The sequence below is a fragment of the Ipomoea triloba genome, chromosome 10 (assembly GCF_003576645.1).
Source record: "Ipomoea triloba cultivar NCNSP0323 chromosome 10, ASM357664v1".
Lineage (NCBI taxonomy): Eukaryota > Viridiplantae > Streptophyta > Magnoliopsida > Solanales > Convolvulaceae > Ipomoea > Ipomoea triloba.
In genome coordinates, this window is record NC_044925.1 from 5208365 (window position 1) to 5224477 (window position 16113).

A 16113-nucleotide genomic window follows, 5' to 3' on the forward strand; every position below is an offset into this window, starting at 1 on the left:
TATTTTTTATATATATATATATATATATATATATATATATATATATATATATATATATATATATATATATATATATATATATATATAATTGTAGAATTCATATTAAAATTATTCAAGTAAGAATTAAAGAAATGATAAATTACTGAATATAACTATTGTAATATTTAATTAAAATCTAAATGAATTCAAACTTACCATTGAAGACTGTAAGAAAAAATATAGTCTATGCATGTGCATGGTAATAATAATAATGTGGAAAGATAACAGAAGTTATAACGGTAGGGATATTTTTGTCCAAAAAATTATGTACTACAACTTTTATAGAATAAGGTACAAAAAAATTAACAGAAAAATCGAACATAAACGAACCAAGGATATAACTTGGATTGAAACATATTACGGAGTATGTTTTTAGATTTAGATCGATGTATGTATGAATTATTATTATTACTATTATTACTACTACTACTACTATTATTATTATTATTATTATTATTATTATTATTATTATTATATTAAGAGGGGGTTTAGTTCAAACATTAGAATATGAATTGTAATTAAAATCAAATACTTGGTAATTGTAATAATTTTAAGGAAAAGATGTCCCTTTATTTGGTAGGAAATGGAAATTGAATTAAGATAAATGAATACATAAGTAATTAATTAGCTAAAATTAAAATATATAAATTTATAAAAAGATACACATGCGCACACGTGTGCGTGCGCGCGCGCACATATATATATATTGAAGTTCCATATTGAATGCATTTGTTGATCTTTTAAATTGTTTTTTAAAAAATTCTTTTTCATTTTTTTATTATATTGTTCAAAATTAGAGAAATGAATGGGTAAGAGTTTTATGGTTATTAATAGATTAAATTCAATATGCGGATAGTAAAAGTTGAAAAATAAACATCATAATAAGTTTCAAATCTAATAGCATGGGAAAAAAGTCAACAATCAAACACCATCTTATTTGTTTTTAGTTTTATTTATTTATTTAATTGTTTATTTTTTAATTCTAATTCATATTTATTACCAAATATTTACTCTACTTTTTCTAAAATTCATCATTAGCTATTGCTAATTATTTGATTCCTAATGGCTTAATTACATTCACGTGCAGACAGTGAAAGATTGTATAGCGATAAATTTTTCTACTCCAAATTGCAAGAATGAGGTCAGCAATCATTTAAATTATATTTTTAAAGCGTATGAAATATTTGAAAGACGACAAAAAAAAAAAAAAAGAAGCCTTAATTGGAGTATAAATTACAACCATTGCTGTATAAATACTTATATAATTTGGGGGAAAAAACCATAAATTCTTAAATAAATAAGCACACCTTTTATTATTGTTGTTGTTATTTTAAAAAGTATAAGTTATAGGTTTTGATTGAGATACCATATTCTACTAATTTTAATATTAAAATATATATATATATATATATATATATATATATATATATATATATATATATATATATATATAATCTCATTAATCAATATTTAGTTAATTTTATTAAAACCTTTGACTAACTATATTTTTATATTAAAAATATATATATTCCTTGAGTTTTATAAATTAATTTTTTTTTTTGTCAATTTTAGTCTATTTCAATATAATCATCATTTTAATATTAGACAAATAATCATATGCTTATTTTTGCAAAACACATATAGTGGCATATATATGTGTGTGGATCATAAAAATATCAAAGACTCAAAAGTATAAAGTGATGCTTTTTTAATCAATTGCACACTTATTTATTAAAGTTACAAATATATAATCGACACTTTCTCTTAGGGGAGAGTTCCTACCTGATCACCTATTTAAGTAAGTGAGATTGTGAGATCAAATCATGTGCACTAATCTAATAAATTTTAATGGTCAGGATTGATCAAGAATCTATGTTTTAATTGACTTAAAATAAGCGAAAATGGTGAAATAATACAATAATATAGAATCTTTAAATGAATTTAATTAGATTAAATATCATGTTCATATTTATAGGAGATTTATTAATGGTATGTTAATAAACCTCGCACACTCGCACATTACTTGCCATATACATGCACACGCTATTCATTCATACACACAGACTAATTATGGTTGCAAACGTTTTGTAAAATTATGCACACGGTGCCCACTAACACGCACAGTCTACAACACATTAATGCACACACAGTACCAAAGCAATTCATAGTGAAAAACATGAATCCATATGCCATTCAAACACACGAACGCATACTCACACACGGCCTGCCACATACGCTGCACACGCATGTGCGTTTGCCACGTCAACACTACAAACGTAGCATTCCAATTCACTATATATGAATTCTTTTGGTGCCGCGAGTGCATTAATTTGCGGTAGACTATGCATGTTAGGGACACTATGTGCATACTTTCGCAGAAACCTGTGCAACTATAATTAGTCTTTGCATGTTAGGGGACACTGTGTGCATATATATAAATATATATATATATATATATATATATAATTTATTTTTTTTTTGGGTCTTAATGGTGCATGCCCAATAATGTGCAGGGGGCTTCAATGGATGTGCCGCAAAATATTTATTGGCCTAATGTTATTGGAGAAGAAAATGATGCTAAGAGGTTCCGTGGGTACAATGTCCATGCCTTTGATCGTAGTGTAATACTTCTGGTAAGATGTCATCTGTAATAAATCTCAAATATTTAATATGTTTTACAACTTTTAACAATAAAGGACAAACACAACCAATCATATATATTTGGAGTAAAAAATTGATTTCTGTCAAAATTCAAACTCAAAATTTGTTTTCTGTCATCTTAATTTTTCCAAAGAATAAATTAATGTCCCTAATTATGATATAAAATGGCAATAATGACGTTCTCATAACATGCAACATATTAGGCTGCACTAATTTCATCTCAGTGGATAAATGATGATAAGGTTCTAGTGGCCCTGCATGTTCGGAAGGTAATTATTTCATTTTTCTTTTTCTTTTTAAATTTTATACTCTTTTGAAAAATTATTGTAATCAAGTTTAAAACACAGATAATCCTTCAATTTTGGATCTTTTTTTATATAGGGATGCGGTGAAAAATGGACTAAATGCAGGGTACCTTTGCCATATGAAAGAACTGTACTTGACACTAGGCCATATCATGCAAATCTTAGCGCAAAAGGTTACAGGTCTCTTATATACAGGTTTGTAAAATATAATATAATATGAGTTTAATTAATATGAAATAATGTTGTGAAGTGTGTTAATAATTCTTACGGAATGAAAATATTTAGTTACTAGATATTTGAATGAAAATTTTATAATGCATTAGAGGTTGTTTAATTGCTTACTACTATATAGCTAAGACCTTGTGGTCTAGTGGCACCCGGTTGCACTCACATATGAAAGGGAGTGAGTTTGAGCCTCAGTGGAGTCAATATTGACTTTTTGTGCTTAGTAGGTTGAGAAAGTAGTTATGAATAGATACTGCAAGAAAATTGCTTACTACTATCAATTAAAATATAATCGTTCAAGCCCGCATGGGTAGCTCTGTTAACTAGGGTGGGCGATTTCACCTTTATGACACAAGATATTATCGTTCAAATGTTGTACTTACCATATAAGAATTTACTTTTGCAAGATATTTACTACTAAGTATATGTTTCAATGATTTTTTTTTTTTTTTACTAATCTCAATAAACAATGGTACCCTATTTCAGTGGACATGCTGATTTGACTGTGTCTTCACTTTATACTGAAGCATGGACAAAATCTTTGAATTATTCTATCATTGATGATTGGCGACCTTGGCTTGTGAACAATCGAGTTGTTGGGTATGTTATAAAAGTCCACAACATATTAATGATATATGAATTATAATTTAGAAAAGCTAATTAAAATTAAATCATTCAATTTCATGTAGTTATACAAGGATCTTCTCCAACAACATGACATATGCCAAAATCCTGGTGATAATTAACTCCTACTATGTTTTTTACTACCTCAAAATATATTTATATATGTATAACTCTTAGTTAATATTTGTAACAGGGATCAGACCACATTGCTCCAACAATAACACCTGCTGAATGCTTCAAAATGTTTAAAAGATGGATATCTTATGAACAACTTTAATGTTGTATGGCAAAGGTAAAATCTATGTTAAAAGTACGTTTCATAAATAACATATTGTTGTACCTAAGTTTTATTTTGATGGTTTATGATGAAATTCATGTAAAAAAAATACAAAATGTTACGTTGTTGTACAAGAATATTATTTAATGAATAAATTACTATGGAGTATAATTTTTAAACTGAATTGTATTAACATTCAATTCATCACATACCTGAGGGATTGTCATATTTTATTTTTAAAAACTTTATTTTTTGGGGGATGGGGGGGGGGGGGGGGGGGGTTGGAACATGTGAAAATAAAAATTTAATTAAACTCCTTAATTCTTAGGAGAATTTGATTCTATTTAGATCATATTATAATCTTTACTAGACGTCTAGACATCACTCAACGTATAAATACCTCGAACGACGACTACTCACATGTCAAAATTCACAAAATTTTTAATAGTTTTCAAAATAAATAAAGATTGTGTTGGTCCCGGGTAAGTTAAAATCTACAGGGGAGGGGGTTGAATAGATTTTAAAAGTTTTTTTGAAATTAAAATAAGTGAGCTTGAATTTTGAAAACATAGTTAAGGAAATGAAATTTCCTTGCAGTAGAAGTCTTAAACTTGCCCAATAAAAGAAATTGTAGCTAAGTTTTTTTGAGTTTGCATGGAAGTGTTACAACAAATATGCATGGGGTTATCACAGTGATAGTGGTTCGAAAAACTTTCCTACTCCACTACTTTTCTCCTTAAACTTGAATGAGGACTTCACTAAGTATTTGTTACAAAATAAAAAGTAAATTGAAACCTATAGCTTCTTCTAGTGACAATCATTGAGACAGTCACGATCTCCTCGTCAACTTATTCTTCACTGCCTGATCAAGAACTAGCCAAGAGTCAATCATGAAGACGCCTTGCTAGGGTAATCCTCGAACTTCCTCTATCACAGAAAGTGGTTGTTGTTGAGTGCTAGACTTGAAAAAATCAAGACGAATCTTCTTTAGCTTAGAAGATTTGATTCTTCTCAAGCTTAGAAGACTTGAAATAGCACTTGGCATTTCCTATCTCAAATAGCTTTCAACAATAATTAGCATATGAAATGATTTTCCAGCTCCTTTTCTAAGGGGTCCCTCTCCTTTTATAAATGAGGAGGGTGAACGACAACTTGTAATTTGAATTTGCTATTTGTCACTCAACAAACACGTGGTTGTCGTCAAAAACTAGCCACAATTCGTGAAAATTCATTACCAAATCCTTTACTTGTGCAGCTTGTGAACCATATGGTAAAAACTATTTCCCTATTAGTGTATGAACACGTACACTTGGTTCAAAAATTAAAGACTCTTCTACTTATCATCAATTTGTCTTGAGTGTAAACTAGTACATGTTAGACAAGTTGCAATATGTCTAACATCTCTTTTTTATCCTTCCTCGTATAAACTCGTTCCGAGATTGATCCTCTACATTTATGAAGGCATCAATATTAATTTCAAGTCTTGTGGTGGAAGTATGTAGACCCTGTAAGAGTCCTTACAGATGTTATTGTCTTGTCTTGGAAGAGAGTAGGTGGTGAATAAGTCGATTAACCAATAAATATGAAATAAATAAATATAAAAATAGAGGATTTTATAAATTTGAATATAAACCCAACAAGAAGAAAGAACAAAGAAAGATATAAGTCGTACGCGTGTAACATACACTTGACTTTTAGAGAGGAAGAGAGAAAAACCAAAGAATTTTTCACGTAAAAACTAACAACTTCAAAAATCTGCCCAACACCAAAGCTTTTATAGGAGAAGAGGAAGAGAACTTGGTTAATATGGAGTGCCCAACACCAAAGCTTTTATAGGAGAAGAGGAAGAGAATTTAAAAAATCTGCCCAAGGTTAATATGGAGTTTTACACGGTTGTTACAAGTTGCCGGAAGGTTACATCCCTTGCCCTTTTAAACTCATTATGGAATTTGATTTTCTGAGGGAGAGTATATGTTATACAATTCAACCTCCTTCTAAAATGCTTTTGTATATACTAGTAGTTTCACCTGTGCGATGCACGGACATTAAAATGAACAAATTGTTACTTCTGATATATTTATTATGTAGAAAAAAGCCTAAGCAATTTAGTATTAAAATTGAAATTCGAAATTATGGAGCAATACAAAAAACTCATAAATGAGAAAATGATTTACAAATTGTTGAATACTTCTTTATATACCACATTCTTAGTGGTATTTACAGATTCACCATTGGTATTACAAATTAGGACTTTTAACCCTATCGGATTGTTGACCCTTGAAAGTACAACGTACAACTGATCATGATTAAAGACCGGCTTTCTCAAGAACAATCCAACATGTGATAATGTTTGTCCTTGACTTTTATTGATAGTCATTGCATATGAGAGCATTAGTGGGAATTGTTTTCTTTGAAACTTGAAAGGTAGCCTTGGATCTGAAGGTGTTAGTGACATCCGTGGTACTAACACTTTTGTTCCTACATGAGGCCCACACATGATTTTAGCTTCAATAACACTATCTGCCAATATGGTAATTATCAATCGAGTGCCATTGCAAAGCCCTAGAGAGTGGTCAATGTTCCTTAGTAGCATTACTGGGGAACCAACTTTCAGTGTAAGTGAATTATTTGGAACACCAAAACATTTGATGCCATTCAGGAATTTCGGTGTATGTAAGTCAGATAGCATATCAATATTTGCATCTGATTTACATACTGAATCGCAACTCAAATAAGTTCTCCCCCCTGCTTCATTCAAATTATTCATGTACTAATTGATGCTGTCAACCACATCCAATGTTGGGGCAAGTATAGCACGGTTCTCCAGAAAATTTTCCTCATTAGCTGTAGTTCTAAACATAGGAAAAGTGTTTTCAACAATAGTTGCTATCGGATCATCCCCACTATCCAATAAATGCTTTTGAGGGATAGAGATTTCAAAATCAACATCAGTGGCTTTACCAATATCACCGTCACCAACCGCAGCTATCCATGTTGCGAAGTCTTCAAGTTCACGGTATCTAGTAGCATCTTGTGAGTGTTGCAATCGAAGATTCTTAGTTAACCTAAAAATTTTACAATTTTTCCAAAGATATGATGAATTGGTCGATGCTCCAACTATATCTTGTCTTGCCCCCTTTGGAATCACTGGCAGAATCTGTCTAAAGTCGCCACCAAATACTACTGTCTTACCTCCAAATGTCATGTCTAAGCTACATGAATTTTTGAAACGTAACAAATCTCTCATTGTCTTGTCTAGAGCTTCAAAGCAATGCTTATGCATCATTGGAGCTTAATCCCATATTATAAGCTTGCACTTAACAATTAACTGTGTCAAAGGACTACCTTGTTTAATGTTGCATGTTGAGTCCTAATTGATGACAATCGGAATGGCAAATCTAGAGTGAGCTGTACGACCTCCCGGTAATAACAACGATGCTATACCACTTGACGCAACATTTAGAACAGTCTCACTTCTAGATCTAAAATGTGTAGAAAGAGCTCGCCACAAAAAAAGTTTTACCAGTTACACCATAACCATACACAAAGAATAACCCTCCAGATTTTTCAACATCCTTGATTATACTTGTGTATATCAATGACTGATCATTAGTTAGAAGACCAACTAACCTTTTGTTCTCCAATAACTATTCAGTGCAATCGTACACCTCTCTTCATGTATTAGCCTATTGGAGGTGAGCATTGTGACTTCATTATCAGGCAGAGGCATATCAGGATAATCTTGTAAACTCTTCCCCCAAATGGACAACAACTTCTGTATCTCCTGCAGTGCTTAGTTTTTCTTCTGTTCCTCAGTTAGCAACAAATCTCTGAGAATGACATAATAAAAATATAAACTATTAACATAAATCTTACCAATACTACATCCAAACATATGAAGTATATATATATATATATATATATATATATATATATATATATATATATATATATAGTAGCTTTTACCTTGATTTCTTAATTGCTTTCTGGCATTTACTTGGGCATCTTCTGATAAATGATGCCACACTGCTTGCCAAACCAACTCCGATTTAGCAATTGAGTTAGATGTTAACAATGTCACAAACAATTTCCTAAGTGCAGTGGCCGAGGCCCAGTGACTTGATTGATTAACAGCGTCAACATATTCTTTATTATCATCCAGTAACCCCTTTTGTAACATGCATCCCTAAAAGAATCATATTCATAACCATCCACTGTCCTTAGTTCTGCAAAACACGTTGGGCCACACACAATGTTTAATAGGCACCTAAGGTGGTAAATTTCTCCCGCGCCTTGTGGGACATAGAATATCCTCCCAATTGCAAACCCCTTTTTTTCTTGGATGCCATTGCCTTGTGTCTTTTTTCCATACAAACTTAGTTGGCATTTCAGCATATGTAAGTAACCGTGCTTCCGGAAACTTCTTGTTGGCTTCAAACCATTCTACAAACATGCTATGCGAGACAGTAGGTCGATTCAGAATGTCATCAATAGGTTCATCGTCTTCGAAGACGACAGCCTGTTGATTTGGGAGATGGAAACTAAGGCGCTCAACTGTAGGATTCTTGTACTGAATCTCATAACCAAACAACCTCCAAGATGCCTCGCATGGGGATACATACCTACAATCGTAGTACATATTAATTTCATCTATAACAGTACCAGTTTCTTCATCAACACTTGATTTGTAAAACTCAGCAGTCACCCGGTCTTTGCCTTTGTTGACATATTTGAATAGATACTTGATAGACCTTGATTGATTGCACCATTCCACATTGATATGCGCCTTATATTTTAACAAAAGATGGCAATTATGCGGCACCACATATCTATTATCTAGATCAATACCATTGCGGTTAATGATGCAACTATTATCTCTGCGTCGGTAGAGTGGATAACGGTCCTCATCAAATGATGAAGAAGTTAAGAATTTTTTCGGGAAGTACTTTGAACACTTTCCATCTACCATACATGGTGAGCGAATTCCTCATTCCTCTTCCCCTTGTGCCCTTGCAAGGGTAATAGCTAGCCTATTACTGATCTATCATTAATATTTTGCGCTCATTTTTTTCTCTATGATCACATCACTTTTCTCTCTGTCATCGTATCCATCTCACGTCTACCATTACAAATTGAAATTCTTTTTCGAGGTATTCTTCTAAACTTCTCTTTTTTTAACCAATAATTTATTTATATATATAAATATATATATAAAAACTCCAGCAATATATATATATTGCTGCAGACTGCGGCGCGGTGCCGCAGCCGCAACAGTATATAACAAATATACTGTTGTGGCTGTGGCACTGTGCCGCAGCCACAGTAGTATATATTAAACTAATATATACTGCTGCGGCTGTGGCGTTGCGCCGCAGCCGCAACAGTATATATTAGTTTAATATATACTGCTGCGGCTGTGGCACAACGCCTATATACTGCTGCGGCTGTGGCACAACGCCACAGTCGTAGCACTATATTTGTTATATACTGTTGCGACACCACGCCGTAACCGCAACAGGTTTTATATATATTGTTAGGGTTTATACATTTAATCAACGGCAATAGTAAAAATTCGTGGATCAAAACATGAAAAATTTTTAAAAAAAATAGCAGAATTCGAAATGGATTAACCTTATGATATCAGAATTAGGCTGTTGTGATGAGGGAAGAGACGATAACAGGGGGCGAGAGCTTCTGAGAGTGAGGTGTGTGTGTGAGAAAAAGTATTTCAATTCCCCGTGAAGATCCGATGACTGTGGCAACGGCCTAGTTTATACACGCTTGTTATAATAATAATAATAATAATAATAATAATAATAATAATAATAATAACTTGTAGAAGGGAATTTATGTCTTTTAAATATATGTTTCATTTCTATTCCTTTAACCAACCAAACGATGGAATACAATTCCCAAATCTATTCATTCAGCGAACCAAACAAAATAATGCAATTTTTATTCTATTCCTTACATATTTCATTCCTTATGGAATAGTATTTCTATTCCCTCCAAATTCATTCCTTGAATCAAACGTGCTGTAAAACTCTAGCACCGTTATAATATTGTTTATCAAAATGATGGGAACATTCAAAAGCTAGTTTCTAATGAATGCCAACTTCCTCATGCGAATTGAAGAACAACCAGAAATTTATACACTGGAATCTGCTGCAACTCGATCCAGGTCTACTCAATTTACTTGAGGCCACAAAGCATGTGTAGTCCTCCTATTCGCATGAATGTCAACAACTCTATTTTATTTATTTAAAACATACTTTGCTTAAACATAAATTTAACTAAAGTTGTTCAAATTTTAAAGTTTTTCATAAGATATCCATCTTTTAAACATGGCGAAACATTGAAGTGGTGTGACTGAAGGAGCAAGGTGGCCCGATCCCTATCACAAAATATGAACTGAGAGTTATACACAAACAAATATATCGTGAGCTTCGCTATTAAACAAAAGATACGGAGTAAATTATCACCTTGATTTTGGCATATGTCATGTTGTTGGAGAAGGTCCTTGTATAACTACATGACAATTGAATGCTTTTAGTTATATTTTCTTATATTCTATAATCAAAATTAAAATCTATGTTGTACTTTTATAACATACCCAACAATTTGATTGTTCACAAACCACGGCCGCCAATCATCAATGATGGAATAATTCAATGATTTTGTCCATGCTTCAGCGGAAAGTGAGGGTATAAACAAATCACGATCTCCACTAGAATATGTAAAAACATTTATTTTAGATTATATTAGTTAAAAAAATTATCCTTGAAAAAAAAATTGTGAAAGGTAATATGATTTCGCGAGAATTATTGATGTACAATTAGAGCAATCAAATTATTTCAATCTCAGCATTATTCCTTTTAACTCATTCTTCTAACTGGCAATTTAATTTTACCGCTCTCTCATAAAGAGTCTTAACTATTAAATATTTAAATAAAGAAATTATACTCAATCTTTTTGCGTACTTGTATATGAGAGATCTGTATCCTTTAGTGCTAAGGTTTGCATGATATTGCATGCTGTCCCTCACATTATTGTTATATGGCAAATCTCCTCTGCATTGCTCCCAATGATCAATACTTCCCTGCGGCCAAAATTATAGGGAACATGTTTTAGCTATATATAGTTTGACAATAATTTTTCAACTTATATAGGATAAAATCTTAAAGTGATTTTAAAATTTGTTCTTACATAGTATTTATGTGTTATTGTCACATTACAAACTTTCAGTGTCATTGTTAGTAAGTCACAAACTAACCACATCATCTTTGCAATAGTAAGAACTAAACACATAAGCTAAAAGAAAATGAATACCTTCTTCACATGAAGAGCCTCTTGAACGCTTTCAACGTTAACATACTGCGCTGCGATAAGATCACTCTAAAATATTTTATAGTTTAGTAAATTGGATGTTTTTGAAAATGTCATTATTTCCAATTCATAGAATAATTAAAAATATTATTTTAATATTCCTCGGAAAATCTAAGATGCCAGAACTCTTTCATTTGTTATAAAACCTACATTGTCACAATCTCATAAAACAGATAATATATGTTGCCACTAATATATATATATATATATATATTGTAAAACTATTATACCATGGGCCAGGGTTCATATTGAATTATAAACCCTGATACAAAAATTGTTTACCTTCCGTTAACACATTCTGTATTTACAGTTACAGAAACTGTCAATTACAAGTACAAAAATGTGTCAACTGCTGATACTTAATCTAAACGTTATTTTTGGACCAAGGTCTATAATACAAGGTAGACCCTGGGCATGGTATAATTTGCCTACGTTGTACTATGTTATAAAACTGAAAAAGTTAAACAGAATTAGTGAAAGTTTGTTTAATTATAAAGTATGTTGTACTATATATATATATCCTCTATAAAATTTAACATTCAATATTTTTACGATGTACATGAAAGTGGCACTCTTATGTGGAGCGTTAATAAGTTTTATGGAATGATGAGACCTTACCCTACACAATAAATAGCGATTAAAGATATTTGCATTGACTCCATTGAACCTCTTAGTAGGAACAAAAGCTTTTCCAGATATTACATCTTCAGCTCCATTTTTAGCAAGACAACTAGTGTCCAAAATATATGCCGCATTATTCACAAAAGTCAACTGCACAATAGAATCCATACTCCATTAGAACAACAAACGCTGAAAATATTTAATTAAGTAATTAATTGGACAAGTTTCAATTTATATTTTGAGAATTTGATATTTTTGCAATATATATATATATATAAACACACACACGCACACACATAAATCATATGAAAACTTGTCTTATCGTAAAGTAATGTTGAATGATCTGATTCATCCATTTAGATTGATTAACAGCAAAAAAAAATTAATAACAATAAAAAAAAAATAGAGCGAAAGAAAAAACTATGGTGATATTTTCATAATTATTATAAACTTTTGTTATGCACTGGGACAACTGGGCAAGTTTGAGAGTGCATCAGTTAATATATAAAGTGAACTCAAGATCTTCTAAAAGAAGTGTATTTAAGCTTGTTTGCACTATAAAGGCATTGCACATTTGGTAGATTTTGAGAGCACTATTAGTTATCAACCAATTCACTATAAACCATTATCGACGACACATTCAAAATTTGTAATAATGCTATTTCACACTCTATGTATATTTCTGTTCACATATTCGTACCTAATTTTTTGTTTCCACCTGATCTCTCTCTCTCACACACACATAACATAGTACATACGTGAGATGGAGAATGTAATTAAAATGATTGCTTACCATTAGGAATTGCACCATATCCAACTGACATTTGGTAAAGAAAGGCTTTTTGTCCGGATTCCTTATACAATCGTCGTATGACTGCTTGTGAATGTAATTAAGACATTAGAATGAAATTAACCAATAAACTTAACATTAAATTAACACATGAAACCAAAACTGTGAAGAATAATTACCTTCTCAGCAAACTCTTCTGAAATAAGACCATATCCGAGAGCAAATTGGTAAGTATAATCGTGCTCAGAAAAATGTGTCACCCCATTACCGAGAAGGTAACCCTAATGCAATGTAACTTGCAAGACGTGTTAACATATATGTGTGTATAATATATATATATATATACTGGTTCAAATGAGGTCAAGGTTTTCCATGGTCATAGTGTTCGGAAACGTATCACAGTGAAATACACAAATGCACCACAAAATACATCACACACTACACACCAAAAAAATACACCGCACATAATAGTGCATTTCTAAACATTCTGTGGTGCATTTATGCGTACCAAATGGTGTGTGACCGCATGGCCACATGAGAAGCACGGTCCGCACGGGAATATATATATATATATATATATATATATATATATATATATATATATATATTAATTATGTATGTATATATAGTGTGAAATATAATAGATTTGTACTTCAAATTTTTACTGACCTTGAAATTAATTGCAGGCTTTAACATTGCATCATTACCTACACATTTGCAAATAAAATTTCAATTATTAGCAATAGTTCATTGTATTAAACATTTTTGTAATGAATGGCGCATGCCACATGGAATTCAAACCCAAAAACCTTTTGCTAGCTTGGTTTTGGGTGTAACCAAGTTTCTCTAGATGAAATAACTAATTTTGTTTATGTCGGATGAAACAGTAAAGGTGACAAAACACTCTTTCATTGATGCTCAAAATAGAAACCTCTAGTTAAAGTAGAAGAAATTCACATAATCTCATTCACACTTTTTGGATCTTGATAATCATTTAATTTATCTTTACTTTTAATATATGTATTACAATAGCTTTAAGAATTATAGGAGTATGTATTGCTTAATGAAGTCTTACCATTTGATATTGCTTGAGCAAACATTGGAATAAGGGTACCGGAATATGAGTCCCCACCGACATAGAATGAATTGGATTGATATTCAGGATAATCTATTAACCACTACAAAAAGAATTTAGTATTAGTAAAGTAATACAATTTCCAAAAAATGTGTGAATACTACTAACTCTATTACAATGCAGTATTTGTTCATAACTACTTTCTCAACCTATTAAAGCACAAGAGTCAACATTGCCCCCACTGAGGCTCGAACCCACCACCTCCCATATAAAAGGAAAGGTTTGATGCCACTAGACTACAAGGTCCTTGGCATCACAATGAGAATATAAGAATGCTTACTTTGCGGATAAATTCAGCTCCATGATTACTTGCTTCTAGCGTATCTGAAGTATAGTTTTTTGCACTCTTAGCATACGAAAATCCAGTTCCCACAGGTAAGTCTAGGTACACAAAACTTGCAACCTAACATATTGAATGCACTTCAAATATTAGCCAACTAAAATTGAGTTTAACTTTTATTACTAGTTCTTTTATAAAATCACAAAATAATACCTTCGTCCATGAGTAAGGATTCAATGAAAATGTAGGCAGGACCGAAACATTCTTCGGTAAATCCATTATCAATGGTCCTGCACAAACATTTAATTTAGTCTACAAAGTTTTTTCTTTGATATGATACTTGTTCTTTATTTGGATTACTATATCATGGTTTTCAATGGGTCGGCCCCACCATAAAACCGTGTTGTTAACAAATCATGGGTATCAAAGATGGCAAATTATTGCATGGACCATGGCTGTGTGAACCAAAAATAAAAAGTACATTATTTTTGTACTGAAGGTACATTATTTTTGTATTGTAGGTACATTATTTGATAGTATATATCAGATAATGTACCTTCAGTAAAAAAATAATGTACCTTAAAATAATGTATATACAGTACAAAAATAATGTACCTTTAGTACAAAAATAATATATTTTTTATTTTTGGTCCACACAGCTGTGTGGACTATGGTCCATGCAATAATGATTGATCAAAGATATACTGGATTCATAGTGTCCAATATCGTTAAAATAATATAAATGTGCTGCAATTGTATTGAATAAACAAAAGAGATAAATTTAGTTTAAGGGGGCCCAACTACCAAGGCCAACCACAAGGGTAGACCACTACTGTTAACTAAGCAAAAGACTGCTGACATACTGTGTCATTGATTGAGGAAAAATTAATGGTGGTTCGAAACGAACGCCACACCCGCCTTTTATACTAATCAACATGGTGTAAATATTGCCCTTCCTGTTGGTACAGGAGGGACAATATATGTACCGATTTTAAAAATTGAGGGGCAACATTTACACCACTAATAATTCAGGGGTGACATTGATAATTAGCATATTATAGAGGGGCAAAAATTATAATTTTCCCTAATTTTTTTTAGAAGCTGAAGAGTTATAAAACATTTTATAAGGCCAAAGTGCATGGAAGTGAATGTTTTTAAATAGTTTGGGGCTTATTTAGTCTTTTCCATTTTATATATTCATTTTGAGTTTCAAATTGAATAACACTTAATATCCAAACTAAATAAATATCGCTTACTCATAATATTCTAAAAATATATATATTAAAAGCTCACCGATTTCTTGAGTCATTGCAAAAAAAGAAGAGCAACCAGGGCCACCAGAGACCCAAACCACGATTGGATCATCACTAGGATTTGATTCTGACTTTACAAAGTAGTAAAATAGTTGTATATCTTCAGATTCTCCAACACCAATATATCTAATCAAACACAACAAAGCACATTCCACTCACAGTAATTATAAATATTTGGAAAATAAATATTATGAAGTAGATTTTGGTAAAATCAAATTAAAGTTGTACCCGGTTTCAAGTTCAAATGGAAGAGGTTGTTCCTGTATTACCCTTGGGAGATACCCCACTTTAGTGCCTGCTGCTGCCATTGCCACCAAAACCTGTGAAGAACAAAACCATAAAACGACGATGGTTCCTAGAAGCGAAGGAAGAGACCTGCAGCATATTCGTCGCAAAAGATTTGACGAAAACATTTTCGTCATATTTAATTGTTGGAATAGAGAAAAAGGTGCGTTTT

General features: G+C 31.8%; 3 protein-coding genes across 3 annotated transcripts in view; 1 reads left to right on the plus strand and 2 right to left on the minus strand.

Annotated features, from left to right (window-relative positions):
• LOC116031558 (serine carboxypeptidase-like 11) overlaps positions 1-4310 on the plus strand; it is a 12967-nt gene extending 8657 nt beyond the window's left edge. The window contains exons 8-14 of the mRNA XM_031273796.1: positions 1127-1180; positions 2553-2672; positions 2904-2969; positions 3082-3200; positions 3717-3830; positions 3920-3965; positions 4048-4310. Of these exons, the coding sequence (XP_031129656.1) occupies positions 1127-1180; positions 2553-2672; positions 2904-2969; positions 3082-3200; positions 3717-3830; positions 3920-3965; positions 4048-4131 (603 nt within the window). The 3' untranslated portion in view covers positions 4132-4310. The remainder of the gene's footprint in view (positions 1-1126; positions 1181-2552; positions 2673-2903; positions 2970-3081; positions 3201-3716; positions 3831-3919; positions 3966-4047) is intronic.
• Positions 4311-6901: 2591 nt separating this feature from the next.
• Positions 6902-9100, minus strand: LOC116033051. The gene is made up of 4 exons (XM_031275807.1): positions 8504-9100; positions 8129-8317; positions 7762-7915; positions 6902-7422 (listed from the first exon to the last, which is right to left on the minus strand). Exons 1-4 carry the CDS (start codon positions 9098-9100, stop codon positions 6902-6904), a joined length of 1461 nt encoding a protein of 486 aa, XP_031131667.1.
• A 935-nt stretch (positions 9101-10035) lies between these two features.
• LOC116031555 (serine carboxypeptidase-like 11) lies at positions 10036-16113 on the minus strand. The gene is made up of 14 exons (XM_031273789.1): positions 15885-16113; positions 15637-15782; positions 14557-14633; positions 14344-14466; positions 14004-14106; positions 13598-13635; positions 13108-13209; positions 12932-13012; positions 12136-12288; positions 11461-11526; positions 11112-11230; positions 10745-10858; positions 10614-10659; positions 10036-10525 (listed from the first exon to the last, which is right to left on the minus strand). The coding sequence occupies exons 1-14, from the start codon at positions 16076-16078 to the stop codon at positions 10442-10444; spliced, it is 1446 nt and encodes a 481-aa protein (XP_031129649.1). The 5' UTR covers positions 16079-16113; the 3' UTR covers positions 10036-10441.

Excerpts from the sequence above, each read along its gene's own strand:
- LOC116033051 (XM_031275807.1), bottom strand. The coding sequence starts at position 9,100 with ATGGTAGATGGAAAGTGTTCAAAGTACTTCCCGAAAAAATTCTTAACT. Across the intron at positions 8,318-8,503 it reads CTGAAATGCCAACTAAGTTT|GGATGCATGTTACAAAAGGG; the intron begins GTATGGAAAAAA and ends TGATTCTTTTAG. Across the intron at positions 7,423-7,761 it reads TAGTTATTGGAGAACAAAAG|CTCCAATGATGCATAAGCAT; the intron begins GTTAGTTGGTCT and ends TATGGGATTAAG.
- LOC116031555 (XM_031273789.1), bottom strand. The coding sequence starts at position 16,078 with ATGACGAAAATGTTTTCGTCAAATCTTTTGCGACGAATATGCTGCAGG. Across the intron at positions 13,210-13,597 it reads AGCCTGCAATTAATTTCAAG|GGTTACCTTCTCGGTAATGG; the intron begins GTCAGTAAAAAT and ends ACATTGCATTAG. Across the intron at positions 10,859-11,111 it reads TACAGATCTCTCATATACAA|TGGAGATCGTGATTTGTTTA; the intron begins GTACGCAAAAAG and ends TACATATTCTAG.